At 35.5% G+C, this 15850-nt stretch overlaps 1 protein-coding gene across 1 annotated transcript; it reads left to right on the top strand.

The window, feature by feature from the left end:
* Positions 1-3203: 3203 nt before the first annotated feature.
* mrps27 (mitochondrial ribosomal protein S27) lies at positions 3204-13644 on the top strand (the record flags this gene model as incomplete). Its single annotated transcript, XM_079251578.1, has 11 exons — positions 3204-3291; positions 3555-3632; positions 5357-5427; positions 5535-5593; positions 6732-6846; positions 7347-7425; positions 8518-8633; positions 8789-8891; positions 9005-9147; positions 10865-11026; positions 13302-13644. 11 exons carry the CDS (start codon positions 3204-3206, stop codon positions 13551-13553), a joined length of 1266 nt encoding a protein of 421 aa, XP_079107704.1. The 3' UTR covers positions 13554-13644.
* Between the last annotated feature and the right edge of the window lie 2206 nt (positions 13645-15850).

The raw sequence follows: 15850 nt of genomic DNA, 5'->3' as shown, positions 1-15850 counted from the left end.
CTGCTGTTATACATACGTATATGGATTTTCTTTCATCAGTCAACAGTTATTAAGCTGTCCACTGCCTGAACACAAACAGCTTCAGTTGTCCAACTGATTTGTTGACCGACAGTAAATTAATGTTAAGTATTATAGCAGATGATCAATTTAAGTTATTTGTCAAGGATGAGAACACTTGTTTATGACTGCAGGATTTGTTCTCTGCTCTGTTATTAAGTCTACTCTCAATTTCATTTACTTTCTATTCTATTCTATTAAGAGCTGCACAATGTATGGTTTTGAGCATCCTCACTGCAATGTACATGTGTGAGATAGTCACATCGCTGCTCCTGCCATGTAGGAAACAAATTGACTCAACATGTTCAGTTGTCCATTTGTCTATCTAGAGCCCGCAGACATGGATGGAGAGGACGTCTATTTTCATTTACATCTGCTCCAATGCAGGCAAAACATTTACTCAGGACTGAGCCCAATAAAAGCAAGAAATAAAAGATAACAGTAAGAATAACTCTCAACTACAGACAAAAACCATAATTTTAACATTCAATGTCAACAAGATGGCAGGATTGCAGCATCACTTAAAAGTGCCATTCAAGTCATCTGTTGAAAATTCTTGTATTTTTTTCATATTGCAATATATATCTGAGGGTTAGAAAAAATTACAGTGCTAGTTTTTTTTCCCCATTTCATGCATACCTAATTCTATTCTACAGTAATTTAGCAGATACTTTAATCCAAACGGCTTTAACATTAATGTAAATTTTTAGATTTGGGACTGTTGCAAGCAATTATCATGGTCATGATTTTCTTACTATCCTGCCCGATGCATTGCATTGATAAATATTAAGTGGGCCTCAGTCTTGTTCATCATTCATACAGTGGCTGTACTGGTTTAGAAAAACCTAATTTGGCACCAACTCATACTTAAAACTTTAAAACTGTTATCCTTTATGCAAGGGTTGACACAACAATGATGCTAATAAAGTCCATATTTTATAAACAGCTCTTCATTGAAGCATTGGAGACTCCAAAGAAGTATTTGGTCATATGGAAATGATCTTTAGCAATGTAGTATTTTAAATAATTGGATCACATTTTATGTTTTTTTTTTACAGATTGGTTAATACTCAAGCCCTCCAAAATGCTTCGTCATTCTGTATCGACACATTTCATGCAATGCCATTGTGTGTCATGTGGTTATTCCTCTCAGGTACGTGCATCAATGTCATACAACTACATGGATGTAAAGTAAAAAAGGAAGCAGAGAAGGGTACTGAAAACAAATGCTTGTTCTGGCTTTTTTTTTTTTTTTTTTTTTTTTTTTTGCATTACTAGACCACAGATTCAAAAAAGTACCTTTCAAAGACAAGATGTGTACCAAACAAAGATGATCTGATAGAGAAAGAACAATACTAGATGGCTAGTGTTGACCTGATGCTAAAATCCTCCACCCACACACCTACACCCACACACACACACACACACACACACACACACACACACACACACACACACACACACACACACACACACACACACACACACAACAAAACAACAGCAACAAAAAAGGCTGTAGGGTAGTAAGAGTCCTAATGCAATATGTCATTATAAAATGACATATTGCAAAATTAGAAAATGCAACAAAAAAGATGGCTGTGCTTGCAGAAATGTTTTTATCCAATTACTTATTTCCTTTGTGCATTACAGGTACACGTTTCCTGTTTTGCTGGTCAGTGAAAAAGCATGAAGGTATTAAAATTCTTCCACGTTTTGTTTAACAAAACTGTCCCACCGGGTCTCAACCTGTCACCTCCTTTGACCCACAGCCAAGCAGCTTGCTGTAATAATAGCTGAGGGTTGTCTTCTTGCAGTATTTGTGGAGAAAAACACAGACTCACTGACAGAGATGTGATAAAAAGACAACAGGATTGCATTCGTAGGATAAATAAAAGCACATCCACTCTATATTTTGCGAAATGAAAACTGCACAACTCTTTCTGTAGCTGTTCTGCAAACTCCTACTTCATTTAGAGTGTTTCTCACAATTTCAGGGATTATTGATACTTTTTGAGTGGACGAATTTAAATCTCATGAGAATCTTCATGAATCAATCTACCATGACATCGAGTAACTAAAGTAGGAACTTTTATTGGCTTCGGTGCATGAAATATACTACTTACCCAGCATTTAGTTTGTCTTCATCTGTCTAACGAGTGCCCTCTACTGGCAACTTCTAATTCTCTTTTTATTTTTTCCTTCTGACTTTTCTGTTTAAGAAAGATCAGTAGATTTTGTTTTGATTTTTCAGATAATGTAGTTAAACAGCACTTTTGTCATTATGTTTTTTTCCCCAAAGGCAGACAGTGTATAAGTATTTTGTAAACTGAACAGAGGAATAATTTCATTTTTAAACATGATTTTATATATTTTTTAAACATGATTTTATATATATATATATATATATATATATACATACATATATACATATATATATATATATATATATATACATACATATATACACATATATATATATATATATATATATATATATATATATATATATATATATATATATATATATACATACATATATACATATATATATATATATATATATATATACATACATATATACATATATATATATATATATATATATATATATATATATATATATATATACATATAATATAGATAGATAGATAGATAGATAGATAGATAGAGGAATAATTTCATTTTTAAACATGATTTTATATGTTTTTTAAACATGATTTATATATATATATATATATATATATATATATATATATATATATATATATATATATATATATATATATATATATATATATATAATATAGATAGATAGATAGATAGATAGATAGATAGATAGATAGATAGATAGATAGATAGATAGATAGATAGATAGATAGATAGATAGATTAGATAGAATTTGTGTGAAGTTTTCCACATAGACTGTATATAAAAAGGTTGATATTTGTGCCGGGCTGCACGGTGGCATAAGAGTTATCTCTGCAAGAAGGTCGGGGGTGGGGTGAGGCTTTCTGTGTGGAGTTCACACGTTCTGGTTCCCCGCGACCCTTCATCGGACTACTAAACAGGATGATGTTTGTGCGATTTAAAGCTTTGGTATAATCCACACTGGCTTCTTTGACATTTCCCCTTGATGCGGCCAAGAAATGGTATCGTCCAAGATGGCAGCCTTCGTGTTTAGAAGGTGTGTGACTTCAGCTGTCAAAGTGAAACGTTTTGCACCGTCTCTAACAGGTAAACACGTCGTATTATTCTTTGAAAGTCAAGCCACTTATTAATTTAACTTCATGGTTGCATTCAGCCAGTATTGTATTGTTCATTTTGAACAACACAGAGAGTTAAAGCAGGAGACCCTCATGTCCCTGGTTCGTCAGCTAACAGTATGCAGCTAAATTACCTGCTTTATGTGTCAGGAGGATTGTCTGGGAGAAACAGACTTGTAGTTATACACATTGTAAACACTTCAACACCACCCAGTTAGTTGTTTGTCTTTACAGCCAGACGATGCCTGCTTTCAGCCGCATACACAGACACCAAACTGTGGGAAGCAAGAGAGAAAGATCCTCACAACCTGGGTAAGAATAAATACAAACTCATGCAGTGCGGGTCAGGATTAGAGGTATCACATTTGGAATATAAAGTCATTGTCCATATATGCAGCATTCTTGTCAAACTGGGAAGGTTTTCCTTATGAAGTCCAAAAACAAGCAAAGTCTAAATGCGTGGAAGGTTGGGGCGCCATATGTATCAGGTTGGCCTCATACCAGGGCCGGATTAAAACTGCACAAGCCCCTGGGCCCAGAGTATTACTGGGGCCCCCTTCCCCACGGCAAAATTGTAAAAAATTGTGAATGATACACCTTAAAACGGCATTTCTAACATCTTTCAGCCACTGGTACTGTTCTGATGGAAAGCACTTGGGCGTACAGGTACAAATTACAATACACTAGACTCTGTGGTGTAACTATCTGGCTTTTATGTACATTTTGTTTCATGTCCAAACTGCTGGCATATGCCCTATGTGGGCTCCACATGGGCCCCAAGTGGACATGGGCCCCTGGGCCTGTTCCCATAATGCCCATTGGATAATCCAGTCTTGCCTCATACACAGAATAACTAAGAGTGGTTCAAGGTGTATTCAGATCCAATACCTGACAAAAGGTATAATAAGACATTGTAAGATTTTATAACAGGTATCAAGTTCAAGTTATTGAACTAAAGTGATAAAAAAAAAAAAAAAAATTGAGCAATATTCATAAAATTAACTACTGAGCTTGATCTTCCTTGTGACTGTTGAACAGTTGTATCTGATTGGATGATCATTAGTCATGAATAAGAACGATATACATTACCTTTATAAATGATATATAAAAACACTGCATCATGTAGGAAATCCTTTAATTTTCTAATTATCAGGGAGCTCATGCGAAATGCAGTTTTTAAGATAATCAATACTAAATTGCTATCAAATACTTCTTTCTAAAGTTGGTGCAAAAATAAACAAAACAGCTAAACAGTAAATGGTTACCTGCTGGTTTTCCTTAACAGAATGTTTTAGCTGAATTTTTATAAAGTATTAGATAATTTTTTAGAAATTGTATTTATCCTCTTAATTGTTCCACTGTATGTGTGTGTTAATTTCAAAAGAAATAAAGTATTGCATGAATATTAAGTATAAAAAAATAAACTAAATTCCATTAAAAAATTTTTAATTTTATGAGAAATTTCTGGGGTATGTGATAGGATGTTGATTTCATTTTATTTTATTTCTGTGTCAGGGAATATTTTAAAATAGCTTAATCTGAGCAGTGGCTTGAATCACGTGTATTTGGCAAAAAAAAAAAAAAAAAAAATCATGTATGTTTTTTGTAAAGGGTACCAGAGGTACTGTTAATAGCATGCAACACAATGAGGCTGGGAGAAATCTGAGAAGTATAATGTGTTTTCTTTTTTTTTTTTCCATAAGTTATTTTGTTTCCTGCAGTCAAGCGTCCAGTGTTACTGTGAATGCGCGCCATCAACACTTGGTGGCACTACAGCACTGCAGACTCATGACACTTGTTGTTTGTTCAAATTTTATGTGTGAACTGTATGAAATTAAGAAGCTCAACACTAAAGTTTGGATCATTTAATTGGATTATGGAGAATGATGAAGCTTTTGATAAAATTATACTTTTGGTTGCATTGCTTTTCGGGAGGTTAGGTAGAATACAGCCATGCCATACTGGAAAATATTTTGTGAATTGGTTATGACATTATGAAGCATCTAATAGTGCTGTTGGTGCTTTTTAACCTACAGCCTTATTGGCCAACATCATGGACAGAACATATGATAAGAACCTCCCAGTGAGCTCTCTGACCGTGTCACGGGTAAGCTGTAAATACTTTTAAACGGGTTTAATCTTACTTGCCTTTTTTAATTTTTATTTTATGGTAAGAAATGCACTTTTTTTTAGTAAGTCCATTCTCTTTTCCAGTTTGTTGACAACATATCATCCAGAGAGGAGGTTGATCAAGCAGAGTACTACCTTTACAAGTACGAGGAACCATTTTTCTTCTGCATAATTTTTCTAAATATGTGCTGTTTTTTTTTTGTTTTTTTTTCTTTTTTGTGATACCAGCTTATGTGTTTTTCTTGGAATGAATTGTCTGTTTGGTTTGTCTGTTTTGGTTTATCTCCAGTCTCATGGCTCTCTTTGTTCGGGGCAACTCCAGACCTTTCCTGTTTACTCCTTCTTCTGGAATCTGCTCTCGTTTTTGTGATTACTAGATTTAGTGTGTTTCTCAATCACACCGTTGTTCAGGGAATGTTTATTTTCATAATCAAGCCTGCAAGGTTATAAATAGTTTTTGAGAGAATCTAACTTTTTTTTAAGATATATATATATAATTAGAGCTGTGACCATATGCTTTTGTACCGCTTCAATTCCAATTTTTTGGGTGCCGATTCAATTCAAATTGCGATTCCCACAATTCTTCAATATTGCTGGTTTTTGTAGGTTAAAAACAAAAAAAATGTATAAGACTTTTTTTTTGGTTGTCATTTTTCATGATTTCAATTAGGAAAAAAACAACACAGCAGCCTGCTGCTATAAGGCCAAGAAGACAAGTAAAAAGATCAATAAAAACAAAAAAAAAAGACAAAAATTTTATAGAGGATTAATTTTTATTTATTTGAAAAAAAAGATTTTTTTCTTTTTTCTTTTTTTTTTTTTACACAAAAAATATGTATGTATATATATATGTATGTATGTATGTATATCTATGTATATATATATATATATATATATATATATATATATATATATGTATATGTATATGTATATATGTATATGTATATGTATATATGTATATATGTATATGTATATATGTATATGTATATATATATATATATATATATACATATACATATACATATATATATATATATATATATATATATATATATATATATATATATATATATATATATACAAACAATATCATGGCTATCAGTGCTAATGATCAGTATACGTTTGCTTTTTTGGGGTTGATCTTTTGATTTGGAGTCCCTCACTCTTCGCATGTCACCTCCTCTTCTCCTCATGTCTCCTCATTTGTCTTTTGTTAGTCACCCCTGGATGACCATACATTTAAAAAAAAAAAAAAAACCTTTGTTTCTTTTACTTCTCAAGGTTTCGTCACAGTCCCAACTGTTGGTACCTGCGAGACTGGACCATTCACGACTGGGTCAGACAGTGTCTAAAATACGGTGCCAGAGATAAAGCTCTTCACACACTTAGAAACAAGGTACACGACATCATATGCTGAATGCGTTGTTTGGAAATGAGTATAGAAGTAGGTTCAGGTGATTGTTTTGATTAGATGATGATCATGAAATCTGACCAGTTGCTAGTTTATGTGAGACGTTGAACCACTCAGATGCATTTCAGACTGATCTGAGCAGCAAAAATAATGTTAAGTATGTTTGACAGTCTCAGCCCAGTGTTCAAGCTGTTCATGAGCGAGTTGGCGGGTTTAAACATCACTGAAAGACATCAGGTATCCAGTGATGTTTTTACAGTGAGTTAAAGCTGAACTCATCAGACATGTCTGTGTCTGATGGTTTAATTGGTCAGATGTAACTGAGAGATAAGTAGCATAAGAATGAACTGTTGCGTGTTTGCATAGTTTTGTCATTACTAAGTAAGCCCTGTTGTGTAAACACTTTTCATGCTAATGCACAAATACTGTAAACAATAACACTAAATGTGATACAGATGTTTTTAAACGTGTTTGTTTGTGTCCAGGTCCAGTATGGAATATTCCCAGACGACTTCACTTTCAACCTGATGTTAAATTCTTTCATTAAAGATGGAGACTTTAAAAGTAAGGCTTCATCATCTTTTTTGTCAAGCTTTGGTAGGAATGAAGCTTAGCTGAATAAAATCCATTAAAAAGTTTTCAAACACATAATTGTTGACTTTAAATATTGTCTGAAACTGGCAAAGTCTGTCAATCACTGAAATCAGATTTCAGATCGGTCGTTGCCTGTTTGTATGAGATGGTGTAAAAGAGGAAGCCTGATTATTTTCCTTTGCTGACAGTTAACAATACATCATTGTGGAGACTTTACTGTTGTATGCAGAGCTTTTGATTAGATCCTTTAGAGCTTACATTCTGTAATACTTCACAGCTGCAACTCAAATCTGATATGGTTCAAGTACTTTGTTGGAAACATCTGTTTTCTGGAGCCAGCGTTTTGCGTGGCATTCCCAGCTCTTTACAGCAACATTAACTAAAACTTCTGCATCCAGTCGGGATTTTAAGAAGCAGTGAAAAGTTAGAATCTGTTTGTCAATGACTGTCACTAACACTGTATGGCCTAAATCTTCACACATCTAGTATGTTTTTACAATTGCAGCCATGTGTGATATCAGTTTAAGTGTAATAAAAAAAAAATAATAATAATAATAATAATAATTTGTCAAAAATGTTTTTCTTCTCTTAATGTCTTTGAAGATAAAAAGTTGTTTCATATGTAAGTCAAACAGACTGAAGGATAAAAAAGAAGTTCCCCTTTAAATGTTATGCAAACTTGGTACAAATACTGCAGTAATTTGTAAGAATGTGTAGTTACACCTTGTACTGGTGTGCTGAGCAGGCACCAACAATCTGCTAATATCTTATACATATGAATGGAGACTACTATTGCGGTTTCTTTGATCTGTTTATGGTATTTGTTAACAAGAAAAAAGTGAAAATAAAACCATTAATATCTGTTTACTGCAAAAAAGATCACAGGGAGATACTTAGAGTATGTTTCTGACTTTCAAATTGTTCCTCTCTGCTGTCATCACCATTCAACTGAGAAAAACACAGATATATTCAAGGACAATAGAAACAATAAAATGAGTAAATAAAATAAAAAGGTCAGCCATAACGAATAATTTTCATGTGATTTGTACTGTGGTTGCACAGGTGCATGTTACGTCGTTGAGGAGGTGATGCTTCAGGAAGCCTTCGGCCTTCCATCCACACAGATCCTGTCTCTCTATGCTTTGGGGAATTTCCTTGGAACCAGACCTCAACTTACAGTGAGTGATCCACAAGTGCTTGTAGAATATTTACAAATTAAAATACATTAACTGGAACATTAAATGAGACAAATTTTTTCCCGAATCATGGGGAAACGTCTCAGTGTGTGGAGGATGTAGACAGAATAAGAGTCCTTGTTCCTCGCTGTGTTCAGGTTTCAGAGGAGCAAGCTTTGGGCGCATCGCTGCTTCTCTGTGGACTAAAGCAAGACAGCACTGTTGGTCTCAGTGCTCAGCTGCTTGGCAATGCTCTCCTCGGTGTGTATTTGAGCTTCCTCTCTGTGGTTTCATGGTTGCACTGTGATTGATTCATCCAGCAGTCTTTCATTACCTGCTTGTCTCATTTATTTTGCTCCTTCCTCTTCACACAGGCAAGGTGGAGATTTTAAAGGGCATACATGCCGTATTTAAAGGGATGCCTCTTTTCTGGGCTCGAGGGTATATAGGCCGAGCGCTGGCCATCATGGAGAGAGTTGCCGTTGATAATGGCAACGTCAAGCTGTCCAAAGACACAGTAAGGACAAATATCTTCCCAGGAGTTTTATGAAAATGAGGGTATGTCTGCTTGAAGACTGAATGTCTTACAAAAGAATAAACATTCCTGCAGAGACACACATTCAAGCCATATAAAATCTACTCAATTAATACTTTACATCTATTAACGAAGACTAACTTATTATGTATGTGTGACTAATTGCCGATGTGCAACTTGCTTCCTTTCGCTGGATTTATTGATTCTTGGATGATTTGGAGCCAAGTCTGACCTCATCAAGCTGGTTAAGATTTGACCAGTGTGAATTATCCATAAATATAAACCTTTTTACTGGACATAAACTTAACTGTACTCCCAGCAACATAAAGTCCCATCTGGCTTAGTTTGAGTGCAGCAGAAATCCTAGAAGTTCATTTAAATTTACATCCAGCTGTTCAGAGCGGACGTAAATCTTGATACTTTCTCTAGATACAATTGACTGGATTCTCTCAAACATTACTATAGACAGATGCTACAGTTTACCCAGGTTCCTTAATACCTTGTATGCAGTCTTATCAGAGGTTTAGAGAGCTTTTTTGAAAACAAGGCTGCAATATTGATCTGCTCACTAAACTTCTTTCATAAGTCAAGACCTACCAGGTGTAAAATAGATTAGGATATTAGTTGTCCAAAAAAGAAGTAAACACACACATGCAGTGAAGTCATGGATTTATTTGAAAGATGATGCCACAAATGAGCCATCCGAATCAAAACTAGGGGAGAAGAAGATTTAAGTTACCAATTTTCCCCAGTTTCCCAGTGGCAGCAATTTTCTGTTTACTCTTTAAGACGAGTGTATTGATTTTGACTAACTTAATACAATCTACAAATGGCAAAGGCATCGTATTGATTTAATATAATGGTTTTCTGTTAACACAGTCCAGTAACAAACGTGCAACACTGAGCCCATATACACAGGAAAGTACAGATCAGAGTAATAAAAGAAAATGACGATGATAAAAAGAGAAATATTACAGCATTATTCTGTGCACTCATCTCCTCCCCTGCCTCTGATTTCAACATCAAACATATTTCCCAAAGTCATATAAATGTGATTTTTCACTTTCTTACAGAAAGGATTAGACAGAAAATCCTGCTCAGTTACGGTGTGCCACAAAACAACGTTATACATCAGACGTTATACTCCAGACCGTTTTTATCCGCTGAGATGCAAGACACCTGCTGTCATTTTGTTATTTTTCTGTATATGCTCGCATACACAGTGGGTTGCCGTACCCCTAATCCGGCCCGCACTGTCCAGTTCAATAGTTCAGCTTTGTCCACATCTAATGAAATTCTGAAGAGCCTGAAGCATGGAGGATGTCTGTGAGAATCACTGCAACTGGAACCAAACACCTGGTGTCAGACAGTGGTAATGTAGACAAAGACGATAACACAATGGGACAGAGAGGATGTATTACATCTCAGATGCCGGTGACTGTTGCCTCAGGTCACAGTATATCATCCTGTTCCTAAGATTAAGAGGTAGATTGTCAATTAAGGTGTGAAGCCTGTTGCGTCATGCAGTGTCTGTTCTGTAATCAAGTGCGTTCCGAGCTGCATATTTGCAATAAGTTTTATTACACATGAAAAATGATTTTCTGGCATTAACAACTGGTTTGGAACATGGTGTACACATAAAGAGAACAATGAAAACCATCATTTGCATGCCTAACATTGCTTTTTCATTATTTTTCAGCTGGACCTTGTGGGTGACCTGCTGCAGGAGCTGTCTTCAACCTCAGACGCAGACTCCTCTGGAGAGGAATCAGGTGCAGAAGAAAGCGAGAAAAAAGATGACGTAGATGAAGATGATCAGGTCGAGCAGGCTAAGCTCCCTCAGTATGTCAGCAGATTCAAGGTGTGTGTTTGTTGTAGCAGTTGGGCTTTATTTGTGATTGCTGTTGAATTTCCATGAGCTTTCCTTACCGGAGCTAACCAGCAAACAGCGTTTCCTGTTATGTCTCACTTTGTAACTCGCAGGTTTTTACATCAAATCTGAATGGTACACTGGGTCTGTTATTTATAATGTAGCTGAATAGTATTTACTCTTAGGAAAATCCTGACCACATATTCCAAGTGTTAAATTCTAAGAAAAATGGATCATTGTGTTTTTTGCTTTTTAGTTTGTATTTCCCAACGTAAACCAGAGAGCATATTGTGATAAAATAAAACACAACACAGACTAATTGTCCAATTTTTCAGGATGTAGTTTATTTAGCTGTTATATCTGATTTTTTTCTTTTTTTTGGACAACACCCAGCTTAGGTGAAGGCCTTCAGACCTCCACCACACATATGTAACTATGTCTGCATCAAAGGTGCTTTGAGAAGTTCTTTTTAAACAATGTTTCCGTTTACATTTCAAGTTACCAACCAAGATGCTCTGTACATTGAATGCCTTTCCTTCCTCGTAGAACATTTTTACCCACACATTTCAGTTTGCATTCTTATTCTTTCCTGCTTTTGTTGCAGCATCAGTGTTTTTGACATGCTACCACCACCTGTAGATTAACCAAACTGTGTGAAACCTTTAGCAAGAGTTTGAACGCTTCCTGGTGCTCCTACAAAAGGAACAGAAATCAGAGGCCTGCTCCCAGAAAAAAATTAATGCCGTTTGTGTTACTTTAAAGGTGGAGTATGTAAGATTTTCAATATTTTCAAAATAACCAATAAAATAACTACTATCATAATTAGAAAGTTTTTTGAACATGTAGGTTCCAGTCTGTTCATATTTGATGCGTTATTAAATTACAAGTTTAATTAATGACAAATGACAAAAAGCACTTTTTTTTTTTACTGGTAGGCAAACATTTAAGAAGGGTCTTTGTCATTAATTAAACTTGTAATTTAATAACACATCAAATGACTGGAACCTACATGTTTAAAAAAAAAAACTATCTAATTATTATTGTAGTTATTTTTCAGTTGTTTTTTTTTTTTAAATACTGAAAATCTTACATACTCCACCTTTAATCACCATCAATTACTAATTTCCTTCTGACTCTGGCTGACATTAAGAAGTTTTAATTCTTATTTCATACACAGAAATGTTAGATATCACACAAATAAAACAAACGGGTATAAAGTTCTAATTTAAACAGTGCAATGAACATTTTTAGAAAGTCATATGACATTCAAGTGGGAATTTGGCCTTTGTCACACTGTATTTTTCTGGCAGCAGAAAAGACGCACTCTGTAAATCCTGTTTAAAGTTAGTAGAATGAAATTAAAAGTTGGTTTTCAGATTTCTTAGTTCTACAATTAATTTTGTGTTGTGAAAAAAAATGCTGTGCACATCCGATGGAGTGACAGGTAAGTTTCAATCTGGATTCTTGTTGGGATAAAAGTCTAATAAATAAATCCTGTAAATAAGCCTACTAAAAGTACGCTTACATTTAGTTATCTAGTAAGAGGACAAAGTTCTGACCATAAGGAATACTTTAACAAAACCTACACATTTTTGATACATGAAGCAAAAAATTAGTCAGAATTTTCAGGACAGAAGGAAGAAATACAAGCGTCAATATTCACCACTAAACAACAAATACATCAGTTCACCATTTACCAATTCAAACATCGACAAAGCACAGCAATATGTGTAACCATTAACCATGGATCTGTTGTTCATTGTGCTGAATCCTTAAAAATATGTAAATAGGTTAAGGTTTAGCAAATCCTAAATTCTTAACCCAGTCTTAATCTCATACTAACCATAACCATGAAAACAAGTTTTGATGCTCAAAAACACCTTCACACATGTGAAGCAGATCATTTGGTCACCATAAACCTGTTGAACCCAAGATGTAGAAGAAGTATGAGGGCCATTATATCAGCTTTACACGTTTTACCTCTCAATGCAGACGGGCTGGATCAATAATTGATCAGGCATGTAAGGAATGCTTGTTCTTGTGGCGTTTTGCAATGTCATGGCAATGCAACCGTATACTCCTTTATGTAAGGTTCAGAATGAACAATGAGCAGCTGGAAAACACTTCATTTATTACAAGACCTTTTTGTGCTTCGTGTGTTAAAACACTAAATGACTTTGAAAGTACTGATCCCACCAGATGAACCGACCTCTGACAGTTTACTCAACTAAGATGTTTCTTCTCTTTTTCTTGCCTGCTTGTCTAGGAATTGAGGGGTCAGCTGGAGTCTCAGGATAACGTGGATCCCACCTCCTTCCAGGCTTTAGTGACAGCTATGGCTCAGCAGAACCTGGCCGCTGCAGAGGTAGCAGACCTCAAACAGTACGAGAGCAGGGTGAAGGCCTGGGAGGCTGAGAAGAGACAGCTGATCCACAGAGAGAAGGAGATGAGGGAGAAGGCTGAGCAAGAAAGGCAGGAACAATTAGCAGAAGGCATGGCTGCAGCTCAGCAGGCCTAGAGACTCTGCAAATGGAGCTAAAAGAGTATCGCAGAATATTCTGGTGAGCATGTGCATATGTTGCCGTTACCTTTTGTATATATTACTTTTTGTGTGCATTGAGGCTCTTATATAGTCAATAAAGTGAACTTTTTTTGTATCAGAAATCCAGTCTCACACTTTCTGTTGTGGTCTATGGGATGATCTCATCATTGGAATGTATACAGACATGAATTGTTAAGCTTGATTGTTTGGTGATCTCATATAAGCAAAAAAGATAAAAAAGGGGAAATCGGGTGGAAGAGATTGTAGCGTCACCCCCCCCCACCTCCTTTTCCTCTCTGCTAGTGGTCGTCTTTGTCATGTGTTTGTATGTTTTCTGTGTCTGTAAAAAGCATCTTTTGGAAGTTTTTTTTTTTCTCACAGGAGAGAATGAAAGGCGTTTTTGCACAAAAGAATTTGTTGATATAATCTAGAGAAAACCACATTCTTTGCCTGGAAAGGAATGCATTTATGACTAGAAACCTTTCCGTTCACATAAGACAACATAAGTGATTCATTATAGATCCTGATTACCACGAGAGTAGACAAAAAGCTTCATTCTGGGCTTGTTAATAAGTTAACATATCAGCCAACAAGTGCAGCATCAGCAAATACACTAACAGCAAGTCAACTAACCAGCTGTGCTGCTTGGACTCTGCAGAGAGATAAGATAATGGATGTTTGGAGAAGAAAATGCTGTTGTGGTGCTGCACATAATGCATTCATTCCACATTATGCTGCCTCTATTCAGTATTCAGAGCATGATCTTGGGAAACAGCCTGGTATGCAGTCCAAGATGAATGCACAGCACAAAGCGCTGAAACGAGCCATTGTGATTAGGTGACTTCTCGCTATTTTTTTAAGAGAACAGCTTTGCACATTGATTTTTTTTTTTTTTTATGTTTTTCATTGAATTTAGATGTAAGGGTTTTGTTTAATCCAACTGAGTCCTAAATTTAAACCTGACTGACATACTGGTCAGCAGCACGACAATCATGTCAGGAACCTCTCTCATACTGACTTGAAATTCAGGCAACACTTATGCATGTCTCCATGGATACAAGCAAGCTGCAGCATGACTGTTTGTACAGGGAAATTTTAAGCTACTGCGAATGACTGCAAATGAAGTTGAGTTTAGTAAGACTTTGTTTATGTTAGCTGGCATGACATGTAAATTTAACCAGATTGTCAGCTTGATGTGGCCCCTCCTTTTGAAGCTTTTTGTACACCAGGTGTTTGATTCTGAAATACAAATCTACTGAGAAAGCACCACCTGCACCAGTCAAGAGGAAGGGGGTTGTATGTTTTAGAACCATGATGAATATATATACGAAGGAAAAAAAAAAAAAACAATGTATGGTATGTAATGTATGGTACTGCAAGAGAGGACAGACGTACATTTACAAGTCATATTTATATCAGTTCTGTCTTATCCTGACTGGCCAGTTAAAATCATTTCAGCCTTTTTTTCCACATCAAAATGAAGTTGACTTGCATAATTTCACAGATTTTTATTGTTAAACTGAGAAGTCAGTCTTCTTATCTGTGTTCTGTCAAGTGTAATTTGAGCAGCGTGAAGCAGAACATGGCGACTAAACTCACATTGTTTGTCCTGGTAACTGTATGACTTCCTCCATGGACCGGCAGCCTGTCCAGGGTGTAACCTGCCTCTCGCCCAATGATTGCTGGGATAGGCTCCTGCTTCTGCACAACCTTTAATTGGACTAAGCGTTTTGTAAAATGAATGAATAAACTATATGACTCAGTTTAGTTTTATTACTAAAGATTAATATACCGTACACACATTAAGGATTTTTTTCTCACTACTTAAAAAAATCGATCAAATACACACACAAAAAAGCTAAACCAATACCAGAAAATGACAACGTCTCCCTCTTGATCAGGTTGGGTGTCCAGCACAAGCCACTTGAGAACTCTTTTGTGTCACATCTCTGGATTTAACAGCTCAACACACTTTCTAAACGTCTCACTTCATAAAACAGCCCACAGTTTGTTTGTTTCTCTCATATATTTTTTCCTTACTTTTATATGATGACTTATTCATCGTTATCTTCATTTTGATCTTAGACAAAAAGTGAAATGCTGATATTCCTATTTCACATTAGTATTTGGTCAGTTGTACTCATTAACCCTTTAAAGGGGCATTCGATGAAATACCTTGAAATTAGAAATTTTAACCCAAAATCGTCCTGGTATGTACCAAGACCTCCATTCTGTTCACTGCAAAAAATCCAACTTATATTGGTTGGCCTGAA

This window comes from Telmatherina bonti, assembly GCF_933228915.1.
Source record: "Telmatherina bonti genome assembly, chromosome: 13".
Taxonomy (NCBI): Eukaryota; Metazoa; Chordata; class Actinopteri; order Atheriniformes; family Telmatherinidae; genus Telmatherina; species Telmatherina bonti.
Note: the sequence above shows the minus strand (reverse complement) of the source record. Positions and strands in the feature narration are given on the sequence as shown.